Source organism: Colletotrichum siamense (assembly GCF_013390195.1).
Source record: "Colletotrichum siamense strain Cg363 chromosome Unknown KSG_Cg363_contig03, whole genome shotgun sequence".
Classification (NCBI taxonomy): domain Eukaryota; kingdom Fungi; phylum Ascomycota; class Sordariomycetes; order Glomerellales; family Glomerellaceae; genus Colletotrichum; species Colletotrichum siamense.
This window is the reverse complement of record NW_023501016.1, coordinates 1,169,407-1,187,745: the sequence shown is the minus strand read 5'-3', so window position 1 is coordinate 1,187,745 and position 18,339 is coordinate 1,169,407. Positions and strand designations below refer to the sequence as shown.

Sequence of the window (18,339 nt, the reverse complement as noted above, 5' to 3'; positions counted from 1 at the left end):
ATTTTCATTATTGTCCTGTAAACCGTCTTCTTGGAGACGACTTGATATGCAATAGGCCGGAATAGACTCTTAAATCTAACTATCTCTTCCTCGGGGACACCTCCTGGCGAATGCATAGGCTCGCAACATCTTTCAGGTCCATTTCATGATTATCAATCCTTGAGGACCACCTGTCGGAGCCACCTGCCCCATCAAGCTTCCACCGTTGAAACCCATATACACTTCTGATCAGGTATCCCGCCGGCTGACATATGCGCAATACCCCCGGTACGGGCCGAACGAGATCACATACGCCGAGTAGTATGTTCATCGACAAGTTTGGTTACTCTGAATTTGGCTCACAAGTGGGCACTGTGGTGGCTTAGTCTTTGACGTAGCCGATGGGATGGGGAGGGCAAATAGCCTGGCGGACTTGGAGCGTGATGTCAAGGGACTAGCTGTGGCACCATGGGATGTCTGCCAAGAGTCGGTTTCCCCGAAAATGGGGCATCGTCCTTCATGGCCATATTTTTTCGCCTGATGTCTGGTGAATACAGCCCTAACAGCTAGGAGTTTATATACAACAGTCGTGGCTTGCCTTCGTGTCGATCATCAGCCTCAAGACCTTCATTATTCTGATTCATCCATCTCACAGTCATTACTATTGTTCAGGTTTCAGGATGCTGTCTCTCGTTCTTCTCAGCGTCCTAGCTCAAGGGCTGGCAGCCAGCCCCGTCAACAGCACCTTCCCTTTCCGCCAACAATGCCTTTCTTTTGCCAACGCTACCACCATTGCCGGAGCTGCTTCTGTCTCGACAGAGTTTGTCGCGGCGGGAACAACGCTGGAATTTCCCAACGCTGATGCTAGCTGTGGTCGCCCCTCCCAGACCGTGTCAGCGGATCTATGCCGTCTTACAGCTCAGATCGCCACTTCGAATCGCTCCGGCCTTAAGTTCGAGGCCTGGCTTCCCCAGAACTGGACTGGCCGCTTTCTCAGCACTGGCAATGGTGGCCTTGGTGGTTGTATTCAGTATGAGGATCTTGACTACGCTAGCTCCTTGGGCTTTGCTGCTGTCGCTACCAACAATGGCCATGACGGCGCGAGTGGCGCTTCATTTTTGAACAATCCCGACGTGATCGAGGATTTTGCCTACCGAGCGCTCCACACGGGAGTCGTCGTTGGGAAAGATGTCAGCAAGTCGTTCTACGGAAAAGCTCACACGAAAAGCTATTACCTGGGCTGCTCAACCGGTGGCCGCCAGGGCATGAAGGAAGCACAAGCATTCCCCGAGGACTTTGACGGCATTGTCGCTGGGGCACCCGCGTTCTCTTTCAACAACCTTACCTCGTGGTCCTGCCACTTCCTTCCCCTTACCGGACTTGAAGGGGCCGATACCTTCATCCCGATGACGATGTGGCCCAAAATCCACGACGACATTCTCAAGCAGTGCGACGAGCTCGATGGCGTTGCCGATGGAATTCTGGAATCGCCTGACTTGTGCGACTACAAGCCGGATGGCCTGCTCTGCGAGGGATCCAACTCAACAGACTGCCTTACTCAGAAGCAAATCGAAACCCTACGTGCAATCTATTCGCCCCTTCTTGATGCCGCAGGTAGCCTGGTCTACCCTCGCATGCAGCCCGGCGCCGAGCTCACGGGCGCTCCGCAAACCTACTTCACCGGGCAGCCTTTTGGCGCCGCGGACTGGTTCAAATACGCCATCTTCAACGACTCCAACTGGGATCCCATCACCCTCAAGCCCGAGGACTACGTTACTTCCTCCACATTGAACCTCTTCAACATCGAGACGTTTGACGGTGATCTCTCTCCCTTCCAGAAACGGGGTGGTAAGCTCCTGCATTACCACGGTCTGGTCGACGGAACGATTTCGAGCGACAACTCCCCCAGGTACTATGAGCACGTTTCGAAGACCATGGGCCTTGAGCCTGCAGCCCTCGATGAGTTCTATCGCTTCTTCCGGATCTCAGGCATGGCCCACTGCGGCGGCGGCCCAGGTGCCACCTTCATCGGCAACCAGGCACAGAGTAATGCAGGCCTTGACCCCGAGCAGAATGTCTTAATGGCAATTGTCCGCTGGGTGGAAGAGGGGGTCGCTCCGGAGGCTATTTTGGGCACTGCATTTGTCAATGGCACGCAGAGTGCAGGCGTTGACTTCAAGCGTAGACACTGCAGATGGCCCCGTCGAAACGTTTTCCAAGGCGGAGACTACAAGGACGAAAACTCATGGGCCTGCGTTGAGTAAATTGGGTGACAGGAATGTTGTGTGGGCAAGAGCATGTCAATCATTTTGTACATTTAGTTGTATGCAGGTCGACTGAAGAGAGTACATGATCAGACACGGCTTGTGTACGGCAGGTCAATATCACGAGGCCCGAAATTATTACTCCATATAAGTGCAACATTGTATTGTTAAGTAAATCAAGAGAAGAATCTCCCTTAGACTAGTTGAGGGATCATACTTAAGTGTGGTCAAAAATTATCGATGGACATCCAGCGCCTAGCATGATTTCCTTGGCTGATGACGAAGCAGATCAAGTTTGAAACCAGCTCGGAAGCATGGACTGATTGAAGTTGAAAGGGCATACGACTGCCGGACAAATGCAACCTGCACCTTTCTCCTGAGCCACGCACTTCATGGCAGGTTCGTTCGGGTTCGGGTCGCAGCAACAGCAGAGCTCTTCCGCCTGGCTGGGTCGGAATGGACAGCGGGTGTCGGGAACATTGCAGATAGGCGCGTCCAAGACTTTGCAGGTGATGACTTCGAGGTCATAGTCGCAAGTACAACAGTCTGCGTCTGGCTTGACCTCAGTCTGACGGCCTGCAATGATTGAGGCTTGAATGCTGCTAGCAGCTACAGTGATGGCGATAATGATGCGAGAGAAGTGCATTGTGTCGGAGTTTCGTCAAGCTGGTTATGTAAAGGGATAATCTTTCGGAGGAGGTTGCGGGTTTGTTGATATTTTGCAGAGCTGTGTTTGTTGACATTTAATCTTGTTGAACTGGTTTGCTTGGTCGGGTTTATATAGCTTCTTGAAAAGGGTATCCGGAAAGCTTTTCACAGCTGGAAGTCCCACAAGTGCCCTCGTTTAGTTGCTTGATTGATTTTACCGAATTCGTCGATTTCGTGTAAGCATCCAGTGAGAACGATCGTACTGCAACGAATAACCTGATCCGTCAACTTTACTGTCGGAGTCCCTAAGGCCGAGGTTGCTCGGGTTCATGTCTTGAAAGCCTCGAGCACTGCCCCTTTCGAATCCTTCAGCACCGATCAACCTATAGGCTATTAGAAATATTGTCAGACAATCAACTTTCGATTCACAGGCTGAGTAAGATCTAACCCAAGTTAGCAAATCGAAGTCGTACACAAAACAGTGCGCGACATTCGATCCGTCCGGTGTAAACTAACAGTCATGGATTGTAATCCCCACGAAATCTGCCAATCATCAATTTCAACATTGCACATCACGTGCACCTTTCACAATGCAAAAGGTGGCGATTCTGGACTTAGCAACCTTCAAAGACATTGTTAAAGCCGGCGTAAAAAGGCCACACAGTAACACACGGTACCTCGAGGAATGCGAGTGGTTGCATATAGCGAGTACGACCGATTGGCAGACGGAAGATCAATGGGATTGGTCAGTCTTTGCCTTAGGCAATGTTTACATTGAATATTGGATTGTGGTAGGCTGTACAAGGTGAAACGCTAGCCCTCTGTTACCAGCTTTCTCAACATGAAACAAGACTTAAACGGTCAAAATGTCATTCCTTTGCATCTTCGACCTGTGGCCTCAAATATGCCACTGTTCCTAGCCACATAACATCAGCCCTGGACCCAGGGCGGAAGCATGTATTTGCCGAAGTTATGCAGGCACCTGACTTCCGGGCAGATACATCCCGCATCTCGGTCAACGAGCGAGCATTTTGTTGATTCGTTCCCCGGAGTAGCATCGCAGCAGCAGCACAGCGTCTTCTCCTCGTTGGGTCTGAAAGGACAGCGAGTATCCGGTATGGCGCTGCAGCTATCTGCGTCAGAAACTTTGCAGATCCATCCTTCAATGTCGTAGCTGCAACTGCAGCAGTCTGCATCTGGCCAAAAGTCTTGACGGCCTCCAAGGGCTGCGGCTTGAATTTTGCCAATGATGGTGACGGTAACGACGAGAAACTTTGAAAGCTGCATGATGTCGATGAAGTAAGACTGTTATTGAGCAAGGGACGGGTGTACCGGAAGAATCAAGGCTATAGGTCTATGAACAGAGATTGCAAATGCGAAAATCCGTATCAGGAGAGCACGCTGTTTAAATAGCCATTTGTTATCTGACCCCAACTCTTACAATCCGCGTTTTGATGAGTGAATGTCTCAGGCTTTTCAGCACCTTTGCCTATTTGAGAGAAAGCTCGTATAAGTTGTCCAGTTGCTGATCTCTTCAGCTTGGCATGAAAGGCCAAGTCCCCGATGATTCCCGAAGTCCTGGAAAAGTCAGTGACCTCGGAGTTAGGCCGTAAGAAGTAGGCGGCAGATAACCAGAAAAGGATTATCACAATTTTAGTTGCCCGAGAATTAGGGTTTTATGAATGCTCGGGATCCGGATTTTGCTCCTCGAACGCCCATTAGATACTTAGCATAATAGAGCTAGACAGGATTGTATATCACCCATTACGACAATTCTTACATTACGGCAGCCCGAAAGATGCTTTCGATGTGCTTCTGAACTATTCATTGGATGAACTTGATCAACATCCTTCATTTGTTCTGACAAACTCGCTATGCGTCAGAAGCCTCGAACAAACCATTTCGATGACTTTTCATACACACGAGGGCCACTCAAGGTATCAAAGATCTCCTCCTAAAAATCCAGTTCTACAGCATAACCAGCTCTGAAATGAGGGCTGAAGCCAGCTTGCTATTGAACACAATGAGGGACGAAAGTTCTGCAACAGAGATAACAGCTCGAGGTAGTGCTTCTTCGATACAAGGACGAACCGACACCAACAGCTGACCAATCTTTGAAGACTCTTGCCCCACGATCAAGACCAAACCCCAAGCTAACCTTGCAAAGAACTACACCAAGGTTTCGAAAGGCCATGTGTCCCAAAGTATTTAAATCCAAGAAATTGGGAACCACGCCGAAAGATTTGCTGCATTCTTCCTCAACTTGCCAGAAATTGTGACCGCTTAGGACGAGGTCGAAACCTGAGAGTTAACGGGCAAGAAAATGGGATCCCATGAGAAAGGACACGCTACTGCTGGACAGATGCATTGGTTCTTGGCGACTGGCTTACATCTCATGGCGGGGATGTTTGGGTCGCAGCAGCAGCACATCTCCTCTGTTTCAGGGTTTGGCTTGAAAGGGCAGATGACGGTAGCGGTAAAGCAGCCACCTGGAGGAGGGACCGTGCAAACATGGGACTTGTTGTTGAAGTCACAGCCGCAGCAGTTGGCGTTGGGCCCTCCTGGAATTTGGCGCTCTGCAAGGGGGGAGGCCTGGATGTTGACCGCGGCAGCAAGAAGCGTGAGAACAACCGACGAGAACTGCATTTTGTGCGAGGCGGGTCTGGTTTAGACTGAAGAAACTGTGTGTGTTTGTGATGATCCTTTCTTTCCTGTGGGTACCTGCTTGGTTTTATAGACGTCACACTTGTAACCCCCAAGGTGGTTATAGGGCATAGACTTGGTGGCGCTTTTACAAACATGGCAAAAGAACTCATGATCTCATCCTTTTAACCCTATTGGGTAGCTTTCGGGTGTCGGCAGGTCGTATATGCCTCGCCAAGTACCAGCCTCAACGCCATAGTCACGGGCGTGAGACAGAATAGCCATTCGCTCCCTTGGCGGGAACATGAATGACGATTATGTCTTGAGGAAGCAAACTATTCTACTCCCACGACTTCCCCGCAGTGAAAGCCACCCTGAAATGCCGATCTCAAATGTACTAACTAACTCGCTCTCAAGAGTCTCGGCCAAGGCTTCGGTGGCTTGCGGCAGGCTTGAACGTTTTATCCGGGAGGAAAGTCGGAGTAAGGTTTTACTACTTCCGGAATATCATATCGCATAAGCAGCCTCTCGGGAGAAGGGCCGAGGAGAGGGCTGACATGTCTCAGCCCATGGAATGGAAAGCGTCAGATTCGGGGTCAGCATACCAAAGCCGGGCAACGGCGAAGGATCCAGCCCCTTAACTTTATCAATTTGACCAGCAATCTCAAGCAACTTCTCTAGTTAAGGACGGAAAGTCGCGTTCCATAAGTAATTAGTTTTGGGCTGGTGATGATCGTAAATTTGGAATAGTCTCGATACCAGTCATTACTATGCACTCCACGTGCCAAAGTAGAACATGAACGTACCGCTAAAAACCGAGCTTCTCGTACTCTTTGCCAAAGATAGATAGAAAGAAGTACCACCGAAGAAGACATGCAACACGCTACCAGATGTCTTGGTGGAAGGAAGAGACGCGCAAAGCCAGGACAGGTCACTGTCCGGCTCTCCAATAATGGCCATGGTCATGAATGTGTAGATGTTGTTGCAAAGCGGCATCTACATTTATCTTTGAAGCCTGGTAACATTACTAAACTACCTCATGGGTGCGAAACCGCAATTGGCTGGAGGTTGTCGACGTGAGGTCCGAAGTCGTGATGTTGGCAATCTCACCATGCTGAGCCCATCCACCGGAGACTCCAGCGACAACGTTGGTCTTTGTCACGCCACCCCTCTGCTGCCAAGTTCTACTACCTGTACCAAGCAAGACGTCAAGGAGATTATCCCTGCTGGGCATCATTAATGAAAGATAGACCTATGTTCAACTAGACACCGTCACATTTAACATCAGGGAGGTAGAAGTGCGCGATATCGTAGCATGCAGCAGACACATCATGGGAGTTTGTTCGGTCAATGACGGGAGAAGAGGATGTTCATTGGCCGCTCGACCGACCAATCCGTTTCAGGCTGTTGTTACTTCAAAGAAGTAACATGGGAGACCAAACTTTTCATGTTTTCAAGCGCTCGCTCCACATAGAAGCAGGTGGGTTCGAAAGAGTGATCATTCCTGCCGTGCGGCGAATCTACCCCGTCAACACCGACACTTGGTGCGGCATGAGGTAAGATCTTTCTTCCCTTCCAACTTTTCCTTCGTGCCACCTGAATAACGAGAGGCAAATGCACGATGAAAAGGAACCGGAAACCCGTGGATGGTGGCTATGACAAAATGTCACCAATCCAACGCTGTCGTCTTTGTACACGAAGGTCAGCTGCCCCCAGCATCCTTGTCCACGCTTTGGATACCTATGCATGCTGATTCGGAGAATACCCACTGTTGTTCAACAGCAAACAACAGTGCGACGCACTTTCTTGCCTGGATACTGGTGACATTACCTGTGTGCACCGTGTATGAATACTGGCAATCGGCTGCATCTAGCCCTTGCCGATGTTTGCTCTAGCGCCCGCTCATGACTACGCCCGCGCACGCGGGTCGGGCAGGCCCTTCAGAATGGCGTTGTGGGAGTGGAGACTACGTGTGTGCGTGTGGGAGACCAGAGGCAAGACCATTTTCGACACTGGGGTGATTGTCAGAGTCGGCCATGTCAACAGAGACTTCCCAAGGTCGTTTCTCGTAGGATTAATTCGTCGATGCCAATTCTTCCACTTAAGAGCGACAACTACCCTGAAAGAACAAAACATGGAGACAAAAGCTGAACCAGGCCTGTCTGTTCTGGTAAGCAAATACTGACGTGTGGAATGTCAGATTTTGACGTCAATTCATAAAGCTGACCTTCCTTGAAGCTCCAGCAGAAAGTGCCGCGTGCACTGGGAAACTATGGCGTATTCGCGATTTTGTTACCGGTCCTGGCTTTGGTGATGACCTTCGCAATTCCAAAGTTGTCTTTGCCAGTTGGATTTCAAATGGAAACAATTGATGATCGGACACCCATCGACTGTTCTCACAACTACTCCATCGAAATTCTATCGCTTGACCCCGTCGTTTTCTACATCAACAACTTCCTCAAGGACCAAGACATTGAGCATTTGGTTCACGAATAGTGAGATAATAGCAATTCAAGCCGTTCTATCTTACAAACTATAGTCCTTGCTATACTGATCCTCTTTCAATCAACAGCTCAAAAAACCTCGAACACTCCCTCGTCTACGATGACAACCTCTCACCAACTGTTGATCGATCATATCGAACATCCAACTCAGCTCGAATTCCACATGCTGACCCTGTTGCATCTTGTCTCACCACCCGTATGCGCAGCTTTCTCGGGAACATCCAACATATTGACATCGAGCCGCTCCAGCTCGTGAGGTATAATGTTAGTGAGAGATTCAAACTGCATTACGACTGGTTTTACAAACTCGCGGAAGAGACACATCTAGAACACACTCCGAATCGACCGTACAACCGCTTGGGTACTATCTTTGCGTACCTAGGGAACAACTGCACTGGAGGCGAGATATATTTTCCGGACATCAAAGGTGTGGCCTCGGATGCGGATGGTGAGAAGTTTTCCAGGACAGACACGGGTATGAGCCTTTTGGTGAAGCCCAAGAGAGGGAACGCCATCTTCTGGAATAATATGCACATGAATGGCAGCGGAGATTATCGCGTGGTGCATGCTGGATTGCCTGTTCATTCAGGGCAGAAGATTGCGTTGAATATGTTTAGCTACTATTATCCTGATTCTCCGATTGTTGGAGGAAACAACTAAAAGTCTGTAGCCGGGTATCCAGCTTTCTAACGGACTGGCTGCTCTGGAATCTGAATTTACTGCCTTTTTGGGGGACATGATGAGCATCGTAGGTATCTGGGGTATGTAGTCTTCTCACGACACACCATGCAAAACTCAGTTTTCCACGTTCTCCGAAGAGACCGACTATCATACTTACTCTAGTTCACTAGTATCTTAATCGTGATTATAAATATCGTCGACATTACTGTCGTCGTCGTTGTTATGACTATCGTTTTCATCATCATGGTCGTCGTCGTCGTCGTCGTCCATAATACAAATATTCAATTACGTACCTACACAAGAGATAATCCAACAGACACAGGGCAAAATGAGTCGTCTCTGCCCGAATTCGACCACAAGCGAATCCAAAAGCCCGCTAACTCTGTTGACTTTCATGAGACCATTGCAGTCGGGTGAGTAAACAAATTTACTACTGTTCACGCTTACAGCGACATGGAGGGACATATTCTGACATGACACTGTTGACTGTAAATTTCTTCCAACGCCGTGTACGTCCATCAATACTCGACGCAACGGCAAATCTCTTTGTTCTACCCCTCCCGAAGACATACAGTGCTGATATTGAGCGGTGGGATTGAGGCCGCATGAGATTCGCTGCATCTTTGAGTTGTCTTATCTTTGCTATCATTGCATGTATCCTAGCATTTCAAGACCGACAAGGTGGCAAACGAACACTTGTCGAGTCGACCTTGAGCCGGACGAGGGCTTGAGCCACAATGGCCTACGTTGTATCACCCTGTGCTGCCCCAAGCATGTTTGGTCATTAGTGCATGTCAAGATCACCTTTTCGTACTGGAGGCAATACGACTTTGACTCCTGGTTAAATGCATGTGTCAACGCTTGCTGGCATTGCTTTTCATATTCAGGCTGCGTTATCATGGCAGGGAGTTGCAAAAGACCCCCACGAAGACAATATGCACCTGACTGAATTGTTTGCCAAGATCCAGCGTGATCAGCGACACCGTCTTTAGTGGCTACAAAGGCCCTGGTCTGGACAGGCATCTCTTTTTCGTGCCAAGAGGTTTGCGTTGCAATTCGACCACAAGTTGCAGAGTCTCCCAATCGTGTTTATGCCCGCGGTTCAGTCTAGCTGTCGTACTGGCTGTTGGAAAGGTGGCGTATTTCACCGTCTTCATTGTTGTCCCTCCACTGAGAGCGATCGCCCGGGAATAGCCCAACACAGAGGCGGCACTGCGAACCTCAGGCCCAACAAGAATTATCGATTCTCAGCTCGAAGACATCTCCTTACAGTGGATGCTCGGTGAAGGAGGTGCCAGAAGCCCCGCATCTCATCCATTGGAACTCCAGAAAGCTGATGGATCTTGGGGGCAGCTGAGAAACTAACACCTTGGTGAAAGTCTGACAGGTCATGCCGAAGTCTGAACACTACTAGAACCCGTACATTTCGATTGATATAAAAGACCTTCAAAAGCCTCCATGCCTCCAAGATCTCTTCTCCTCATCATAATGTCATCGCAAGCAAGTTACTGCTCAACCAGCACACTTTTCCAACTACAAGACCTTCAATCATGCAGTTCAAGACCTTCACCCTCTTTGCTCTTTTGAGCGGTCTCAGCCTTGTTCTCGCCGCCCCCGAGGTGGTCAAATTGGCTGATCTTGAGGCCCGCTCTGGTAATGAGTTCCACGGTCGTAGGTTACGCATTATCCGTCAATACAGATAGCACACTGACGAATAAAGCCCCCAACTCACCCTCTAGCGACCGCCGAGCGATCCCTGTCGACGAGGAGTTAATCGCTGTCACTATCAATAGCCCACACAAGGTAGCTCAGGGGGCATGATGTGGACTCTGGGATTGGAATTTCATCGGTGGAAAAGAGTGAATGTTGAGGCTCGTTCGTCAGGAAAGGGTCAACATTATGCGCTCAAGAAAATGGAGCAGCTTCTGTTCTCGTACATGCGGCCGCCAACTGGTCGATTTCAGATTTCGTCAATAATGCAAGTTGTCTCCCCACCTGTGTTTGAACGTCACTCGGATTATAGCCAGCTGCGAGGAGCTACACGCAGCTTAGAGCACCTCGCTCGTTTTAAGAGCTGCTTCCTGAACTGAAAGCGATCATTAGAACGCTAGATATGTCCATGATCAATTGCTGGCTTATCGCCATGCGGGCTTCCTTTCCGAGTAATCTCATTCATTTGACTTGCCACTCTCTCGTTCAGGTGCAGCCGGAGTATCCGCCGCCCCAAAATCGCGCGACCATGGTGAGCAACGTAAGCCGGGAGTCGTTAGAGGCTGCAAATTCATGAGGCATAGACTTTGTGCCGGCGGTTGGAAGTGAACTAGCGACATCTGGGCTCTCGAAACCTTGCCATGTACATGTCACTACACCACGCTGGCCCACATCTTCCTGCCTACAAATTAAATTGCAGTATTCAGGAAGTAAGCGTTGTTCGGAGATTTCCACACATGTGCCCGCGAACTCAGGTTTTAGTAGTGGATCATGCAAGAATCATAAGCTCACAGTTGAGGCCATATGGCTTGTAAGGCTTAAAACAAGAGTTCGAGCCTAGGTACTGATCTGGATTTCCGACGGCCGTTTTTCGGCGGCCGACCAAGAAATCCAGATGCGCTTACTGCTCTCTAGACAAGCGTTAGTTTGATATGCCTTTCTTGTTTGCGGGGTGATAAAAGCCTGAGGTTCAAATCGGAAATCCCCCGCACATCCATGAACCCCACTATTACAGCGAAAGCCAAGCTCCAAATCATCGTTCGAGGCCGCACGTTGCGATCTATCGGCTCATCGCCTGTTCGGCGCCATACCAGACCAGCCCGCCGCTTACAAAGTTATCGACCGCGTCATATCTTACGTGGGATGTCCTGCCCCGTCTGTGATGGCATTGACGGTGTGCGGAGTGAGGGTAGGGATGTCGTTGAATTCTGTGATTTCGACTGCTTTGAGGCGGACTGCGGAGAATTGGGTCAACGAGGATCATTGGTGAATGAGGGGATGAAGAGGGGTAATATGCCTATCTCGGCTTCTATGGTCTTCTCAGATACCAGCTCATCCCTTAAGGTTTGGACTCTGGGCGGGCGAGACCAGTCACCCCACCACAGCTGGCTGAAAGCTTGCGAGGGAACTGATTTTCTTTCTGAACATGCTATTTCGGCAAGTTTTGCTCGTTAGAAATGCCGCATTTTGTCCTCGCTGCTCTAGCGTAACTCTATGCCAGGAACAACACAAAAGCTCTAGCCTAACTCAATATCCGCGCTAATAGGAATCTTAACCGGGTGGTTTACTATTCTTCAAGTCGATGCTTTCCACGGTCGCGTGGGAGCGAGTCATGCATGAAATGAAGCTTATCCTTTTCTCAACAGAAAGGGATCTCGGTATAACAGATTTAAGCAGCATTGAACCCACCTAATGATGGTATTAATTCTCTGTGTCTGCAAAGTATCTTAGCCCTCTGTCACCTTATATTCCCATTTCACGATTAGGTGAAAGCCGGTTCTACATAATGCTCTTCGCTACCATTGTCCTCTTGGAGGCTCTTGCAGCTTCTGTAGCTGCACATCCTATTGTCATCTCCCCCGACGTTTCCCCCGACGTTGCCCCCGAACGCCCTTACAACTGGGCGCCAGTGTTCAGACATGGCAAACTCCCCATCGCTATTGATATCAATGCAGGGGACGAAGGTAAAGTTGAAAGAGCCTCAAGACCTGTGCAACTGGTTCTGACGTCCTACCTAGTCACAGATGAGCCCAACCTTCAACCTAGGGACGAGGCCGTGCTTGATGCCCTTGACTTAGATGATCAAGATGCGGGGATGTCCAATCAGCAGTACGACAAGGAGATAACTGACGTCCCTCTCAATAATGCCCCTTCCATCGCCTCAAGGGCCAATAAGCCCTCGAAAACTCAGATCAAGGCCGACGACAAGAAGTTTCACAGGGATCAACTGAAACCGAACGACGCCAAATACATCAACAACCTCGACAGACTCAACGCTAAAAAGTGTGGTGGAAACTGCCAGAACTCCCTAAACTCTCAACGCTCCAGGAACAGCAAGGCGCAAAAAGTGAAGGAGGGCCAACCAAAGCTCCCCGGCTCAAGGGCATCAAGAGGCGAAGTCAACACTAAGAAGGATGATTACAACCACGATCTGAATCACCTGCGCCAGGACAGAGGTGACTTAGGTGTAAACGGCCAGCACTCCCTCGACTCGTGGCATTCAGTCGAATCCGCCAACTCGAAGGCATCGAGAGCAAAGAAAGCAGCAGCGAAAGGAGGTCATCATGGCTGAGCAGCTGAGGGAGTGGATTGAACCAGCAACACTTGTGTGGATTCTTACGGGTTGGAAGTTCGAACTGTGTTTCACACAAATATCAGGTAAAGGAACGATCAAGAGTTTGATTGCGATAGGTTTTGTAGCAAATGAAGTGTCGTCGCAATATTTTGCATCGGTCCACCACTCTCGTGTAAACCGTGACATCTGACCATTACTAGTAGCTATGCAAAAGACAAGCATGCGGTGAGAGTGAAATTCAGTGCATAGCTGCATGAGATGATGCATTGCTGCTTTACCGAGTAAAAGTCGCACATCTCCAGTCAGATTTCCTCAGTTTATTATGCACCAAATTGAAGCGTGGGCGCTTCTTAGACGTTGGTCATGGATAATGGATGATAGACATGGGAGTTACTAAAACATTGGAGTACGTCATATATGAGAATACAATTCGCGCTTCACTGATTGCTCAAAGAGCCTCCAGCCTATATCCCAAAACCAAATATTCAACCCAATTTTCTCGCGAGACTTTACCGGCAGAGAGGCATGTCGAACACCACGATGAAAGCTGCCCTTGACATGTATATCCTCCCAGTAGACCGCCGAACCAGCAACTAGTGTGAAGGTAGTTCCCTCGTACTCTGCTCCTCGCAGTCTACGATGCCACACCATCGCTGTTCAACAGGCTTGTCGATGCGGGGAAAGTTGGTTTCCCCGCCAGTGGAAGAGTCGGTGAGATACACCATGAATGTGGCCACATGGTTTCCCTCGAGAGCCACCTTATCCCAGTCGTAATGAAAGGAGTAGTAACCATTGAAGCCGTACCGCTGGACCTTGTGGTCTTCGATGAAGATAGAGTTATTGCGTCAACCCCTGAAAGAGGTTGCTCTCCTTGTGATACATCGTGTGATAGTATCCGGCTTGAGGGTTGAAGGTTCCAAGATGCGGGTTTTGAGATCGAGAGGTGATTTGGGCAGCTGTATTCAATCATAGTGACTCGATAATACAACTCCACATTGCAATGCAAGTCCTCGCACACTAGGCGTAGTGGTGATCGTATCAAGAGCTTTATTAATCTCAACTAAACTCTGAACACGGACTGATGATGATACGAAACAGGTGATTAGAACAGAAAACAGCAATTCAGGTAGCACTGGCCAGGCAGATAGATATGTCATGCCAATACACATGTGTAATATACACCCAAATTCGACTGAGATAAATCAGTCCTCATGTTCCATCTCGTACTCGTACTCCAACTGTGGTGCTGGCGTGATCAGTGACCTAGCCTCCTCATGGATCGACGATGCCGTCTCTAGCACGTTGGCGAGCGATGTAGGAAGAGCGTCCGCCGGCGTAGCATACGCCACAACCTCAATGGGCACAGTAGAGCTAGGATTGATGAACGGCAGGGACTTGACCCCGAGATCGCCAAGCTCCGCCTCGCAGTCGCCGTTCTCGCAGCGCAAAAAGCCCAGGTGGTCAAGCAGTTCCCCATCGGTCGCCTTGCGCGTGGAGTTACCTTCGTCCACCCACACATCGTCGGGATTGAAGTGTTCCGGGTTAAAGTCTTCTTCGTCGTCTCTCTTGTTGTAGCCCGGGCGGTTGGTCTTGCCAGCGATGATATTGGCCCCAGGTGCATTTCGATACAAGCGGGTGTTTCGCTTGCTGGCCGGGTGGGCGTTGTACCAGGGGTCGTTGGTCATCAGCGCGAATCCCGGGTCATCGATGAGGGTCTTGGGATAGCACGGGTTGTCAGGGATACCGTCGTCTGCGAGATTCGGCATATTGATGAATTTCATCTTCATCACCTTCGTCGTCGCCGTCCGGGTCACCACATACTTGGAGACAAGGCGTTTGCAATTGCGGACGACCCTGAGGAGGCGTTTATTCTGCTCGGGCGACATTTTGTACTTGGCGGGACAGACGCCCCTGAAGAGCTGACCGGCACCTCCGTTTTGTGCTCCGGGCACGAGACGGATCCATTGTCTCATGTCGCGTCCTTGCCAGATAGCGGCCGGGGGATACTCGTCGCGTTGGCAGTTGATGTTTGCCGACTGCATCCACCCATTGATCCACTTAGTATGATGGTCCTTACTGTACTTTTCAACGACGGGCCTGATGCCGCCGCCGCCGGCCGCTGTTGTGCAGGTCAGGGCGGCCATGCCGTTCTGGTTCTGGATGACGGACTGATAGTGCAGACACGGCTGGGGATATAACGCGCCGTTGCACGTCTTCGTGACTGTCTGACGCATCTGGATGGTTCGTGTCGACGTCTCCGATTTGGGACGGAGAGCTGCGCGCTTGGCTAGACGCTTGGTGTCTTTCAGGTCGCAGTGGCCGTCCTTCTCGTCTGCCTTGTCTGACTTGCCTCGGTCGCCGCGGTCGTTTTTGGTGGTGAGTGGCTTATCCAGCTTGACGTCGTAGTCCTTGCCTCGGAACTTGAAGACAGACTTACCGCCCTTGACGATGCCCTTGGCACAGAGGTTGGCAAGTGCAGGAACGGCAGCCTGAATTGCAAGACGGATGATCCAGCCTGACGAGGAGCGGAGTTGTTAGCAGGAACGTCCGCGGAGAAACATATTCCATATTCGGCGCAACGGAAGCGGACTGTTAAACTTACCGACGATAGGAATGAAGGTCAAGGGGGTGAGGGCAGCCGTGATTGCGATTCGGCAGAATGCCTTGGCGGCGACCTCCAGAGCCAACGCTTCAGCTGCGGCAATTGCAGCGTCAGCTGCTTCGTCCTTGATCTTCTCTTCCATCTGCTCCTTGCTGATGGGTGGCATGAAGCCTGCACAGCAGTAACTCTGGGTGCCTCCGCTGCAGGTCTGGTCCTCCTTGTCGCTGTGATGGTTGGTGTTCTGTGTAATTTCCGTTTCTAGATCAGCGCAGCCTCCAGTGCACGCGAGGCCAAGTCCTCGGTAGCCTCTCCAGCGGCACTTGCCCATGGTGGTACCCTTGTTGCAACAGAGTCGGCGAAACTTGTTTTTGGGGCACCGATCCATGGTGGAAAGCCCTGGCTGCCCGTTCATCTGCGATGCTTCATGGTCACCTTTTCGGCAAGACTCGCCGCACTTGGTGGTGTAGCAGACACCCTTGACTTCTTCGTCGGCGATCATGTCTTCCGAGAGAGAGATCTCTTCGTCCGACCAGTCTTCTGGATACTGCAGACTCTTGCTTGATTGGTCGACTTGGTCTAGAGCCCAAATCATGGAGCCACCTACAATAATATCCAATCAGCTCTGTTCATCTCACCAATAGCGCAGGCCACCTTCCACCCGTTTTACTTACCTAGGCAACGAGAGTTTGCAAATGACTTCTTCATCATAAGAGTCTGGGAGTCGTCATATGACACCCACTGATCACTGTCCCAATGAATCCCTGTGTTCCTGTCAGAATGGTTATCAAACCTCGTCGCATACACCGGTGATATAATCACATTTGACTCCTGCCTTCTCATCGAACTGAGGCTTCAGATTCTTTTCCTCGATAATATCAAAGATTTCTTGCAAGGTGAGAATGCCAGACGCCTTGGAACACGGGCCTTCCTTGGCTCCGCCTGAGAACTGGCAAACGCCATTGGGCTTGTTGCAATTGGGATCCTTCAAGGTGAACGAGCGGCCGTAATCTATATCGAGGTCAGTTTATATGAGTATTCAATAACCAGAAATACATACACCCTTGACCGAGAACAACTTTCTCGGGTTTGAGGCCCGCGCGCCAGAGAAGATCTAAGCCTAAATCGATCTCCGTGAGATTAGTGTGCGGAGCGACGATAGGACCAACGAATTTCGAGGCGGCATCCCACACGCCGTGAATATCATAAGACATTATGTTGAACCAATCAACAAACGGCTGCATGCCGGCAAGGTCAAAGTTCTGCAGGTACCAGTAGGATGCTGGCAGAGTGATGGAGTAGCCAAAGCGAGTGCCAAACGCCGCCTTGATCTCTTTGCACAACAACACGAAGTTGGCGGTGTCATCTGCGGTGCCACCGCGGTCATCTGTTGCATAGAAATCAGCTTCATGAGGTTTCTCGGGCCTTTATGACTGGGAAAGCTCACCAGCGGTTGGGTATTCCCAATCCAGATCCATGCCGTCGAAGCCATAGCTCTGGGTAATAAAGAAGATTAGCGCCAACTTGTTGTTCGGGCAGACTACACTCTCACCTCCATGAACTTGATGAGGCCATCGATGAACATCTTCCTGTTCCCAGCGCTCGATGCCATTGTACTAAAGGCTTTTTGATAAGGGCCAGCTATGAGAGAGAATCAAGTCAGCTTGGTTGTTTTGGAATGAAACCTACTTGGGAATAGATGAGAGGGGCGAATAAGAAGGAGCAATTGCACGTACGATCATTAAATGACCATCCGCCGACGCTGACCCAGGTCTGTAAGCCAGCCTTCTTTTCCTTGAGCTTGGTAAACCGATTTAAGAGGGTGCCAGCATTCTTGTCCATGGGAACGATCTGAAACGAAGACGGGTCGAAGAAGACGAAGGCAAAGTTGATATGCGTGAGACCGTCCAAGTTGAGGTCCTCGGGGGAGACAGCGCTGCAGGCTCTGGTGTTGGCCCAGGACTCGTAGTAACCTATCGAGCGCTTGTTGATGCTCCCACCGTCCTTGCTGCAGGACGGCCGCTTCACATCACCGCAGCCGCCGAAGCCCTTTTGGCAGCCGGCATCGCAGAACTCCGAGGTTGAGCCACAGAAGCTATCGCAAGCGGTGTTAATCTACCTTCAGACTCAATCCGAGGGAGATGACGACAGAATGGCTTACCCGAACTCAGAGCAACATACGCCAAGGGGACAAATCTGTTTCCCAGGCTTGCCATACTGGCCACACTCGGCTTTGGCATCGCAGTTGGAAGTGCAGTTGGCAGCACCGCATTCCGCTGGAGAGTAGCCACATAGACCGCTGCCGTTCTACGTGGGAAGACAGAAGGTTTAGTTAACATACCAGGGATAGGCATAAAGAAGACCAATAACTTACACCACTACAGCAGGCACCGTTCACACATGGCGTATTAGCGTTGCAAGTTCCCACGGGAAGCTCTAGGTCCTCAGCAGCGACAGTGTTCTGCAAAAGACCGTAAGCTGAGTTGAGGGCGAAATAAGATTCTGCGACGACGTGACGTGAAAGAGTGGACAGGACCAGAGTGACCCATGAAACCTGGAGAAACCGCATGGCTGTAGAGGTCAACCAGCAGAAGAGGTTACGAAGAAAATGGGAAATGAATGAATCTCGGCAAGGACTGTGTGGATGGGCGCACATCAAGAGTTTCGTCGCTCGTGCGGATGTTCACGGTCATTTAAGATTTTTCTATCTTTTTTCTCCCGTTATTCATCCTCTAC

General features: G+C 50.2%; 3 protein-coding genes across 3 annotated transcripts; 2 read left to right on the top strand and 1 right to left on the bottom strand.

Annotated features, from left to right (window-relative positions):
* Nucleotides 1–659: 659 nt before the first annotated feature.
* Nucleotides 660–2,243, top strand: faeB-2-2 (putative feruloyl esterase B-2; the record flags this gene model as incomplete). The annotated part of the gene is made up of 1 exon (XM_036636168.1): nt 660–2,243. The coding sequence occupies one exon, from the start codon at nt 660–662 to the stop codon at nt 2,241–2,243; it is 1,584 nt and encodes a 527-aa protein (XP_036498101.1).
* A 9,972-nt stretch (nt 2,244–12,215) lies between these two features.
* CGCS363_v004318 (uncharacterized protein) lies at nt 12,216–13,001 on the top strand (the record flags this gene model as incomplete). Its single annotated transcript, XM_036636167.1, has 2 exons — nt 12,216–12,393; nt 12,448–13,001. 2 exons carry the CDS (start codon nt 12,216–12,218, stop codon nt 12,999–13,001), a joined length of 732 nt encoding a protein of 243 aa, XP_036498100.1.
* A 1,205-nt stretch (nt 13,002–14,206) lies between these two features.
* On the bottom strand, nt 14,207–18,172 carry KTXA-5 (Killer toxin subunits alpha/beta; the record flags this gene model as incomplete). Its single annotated transcript, XM_036636166.1, has 10 exons — nt 14,207–15,519; nt 15,607–16,206; nt 16,278–16,367; nt 16,426–16,614; nt 16,664–16,990; nt 17,051–17,099; nt 17,156–17,244; nt 17,340–17,698; nt 17,765–17,910; nt 17,978–18,172. 10 exons carry the CDS (start codon nt 18,170–18,172, stop codon nt 14,207–14,209), a joined length of 3,357 nt encoding a protein of 1,118 aa, XP_036498103.1.
* Nucleotides 18,173–18,339: the final 167 nt, after the last annotated feature.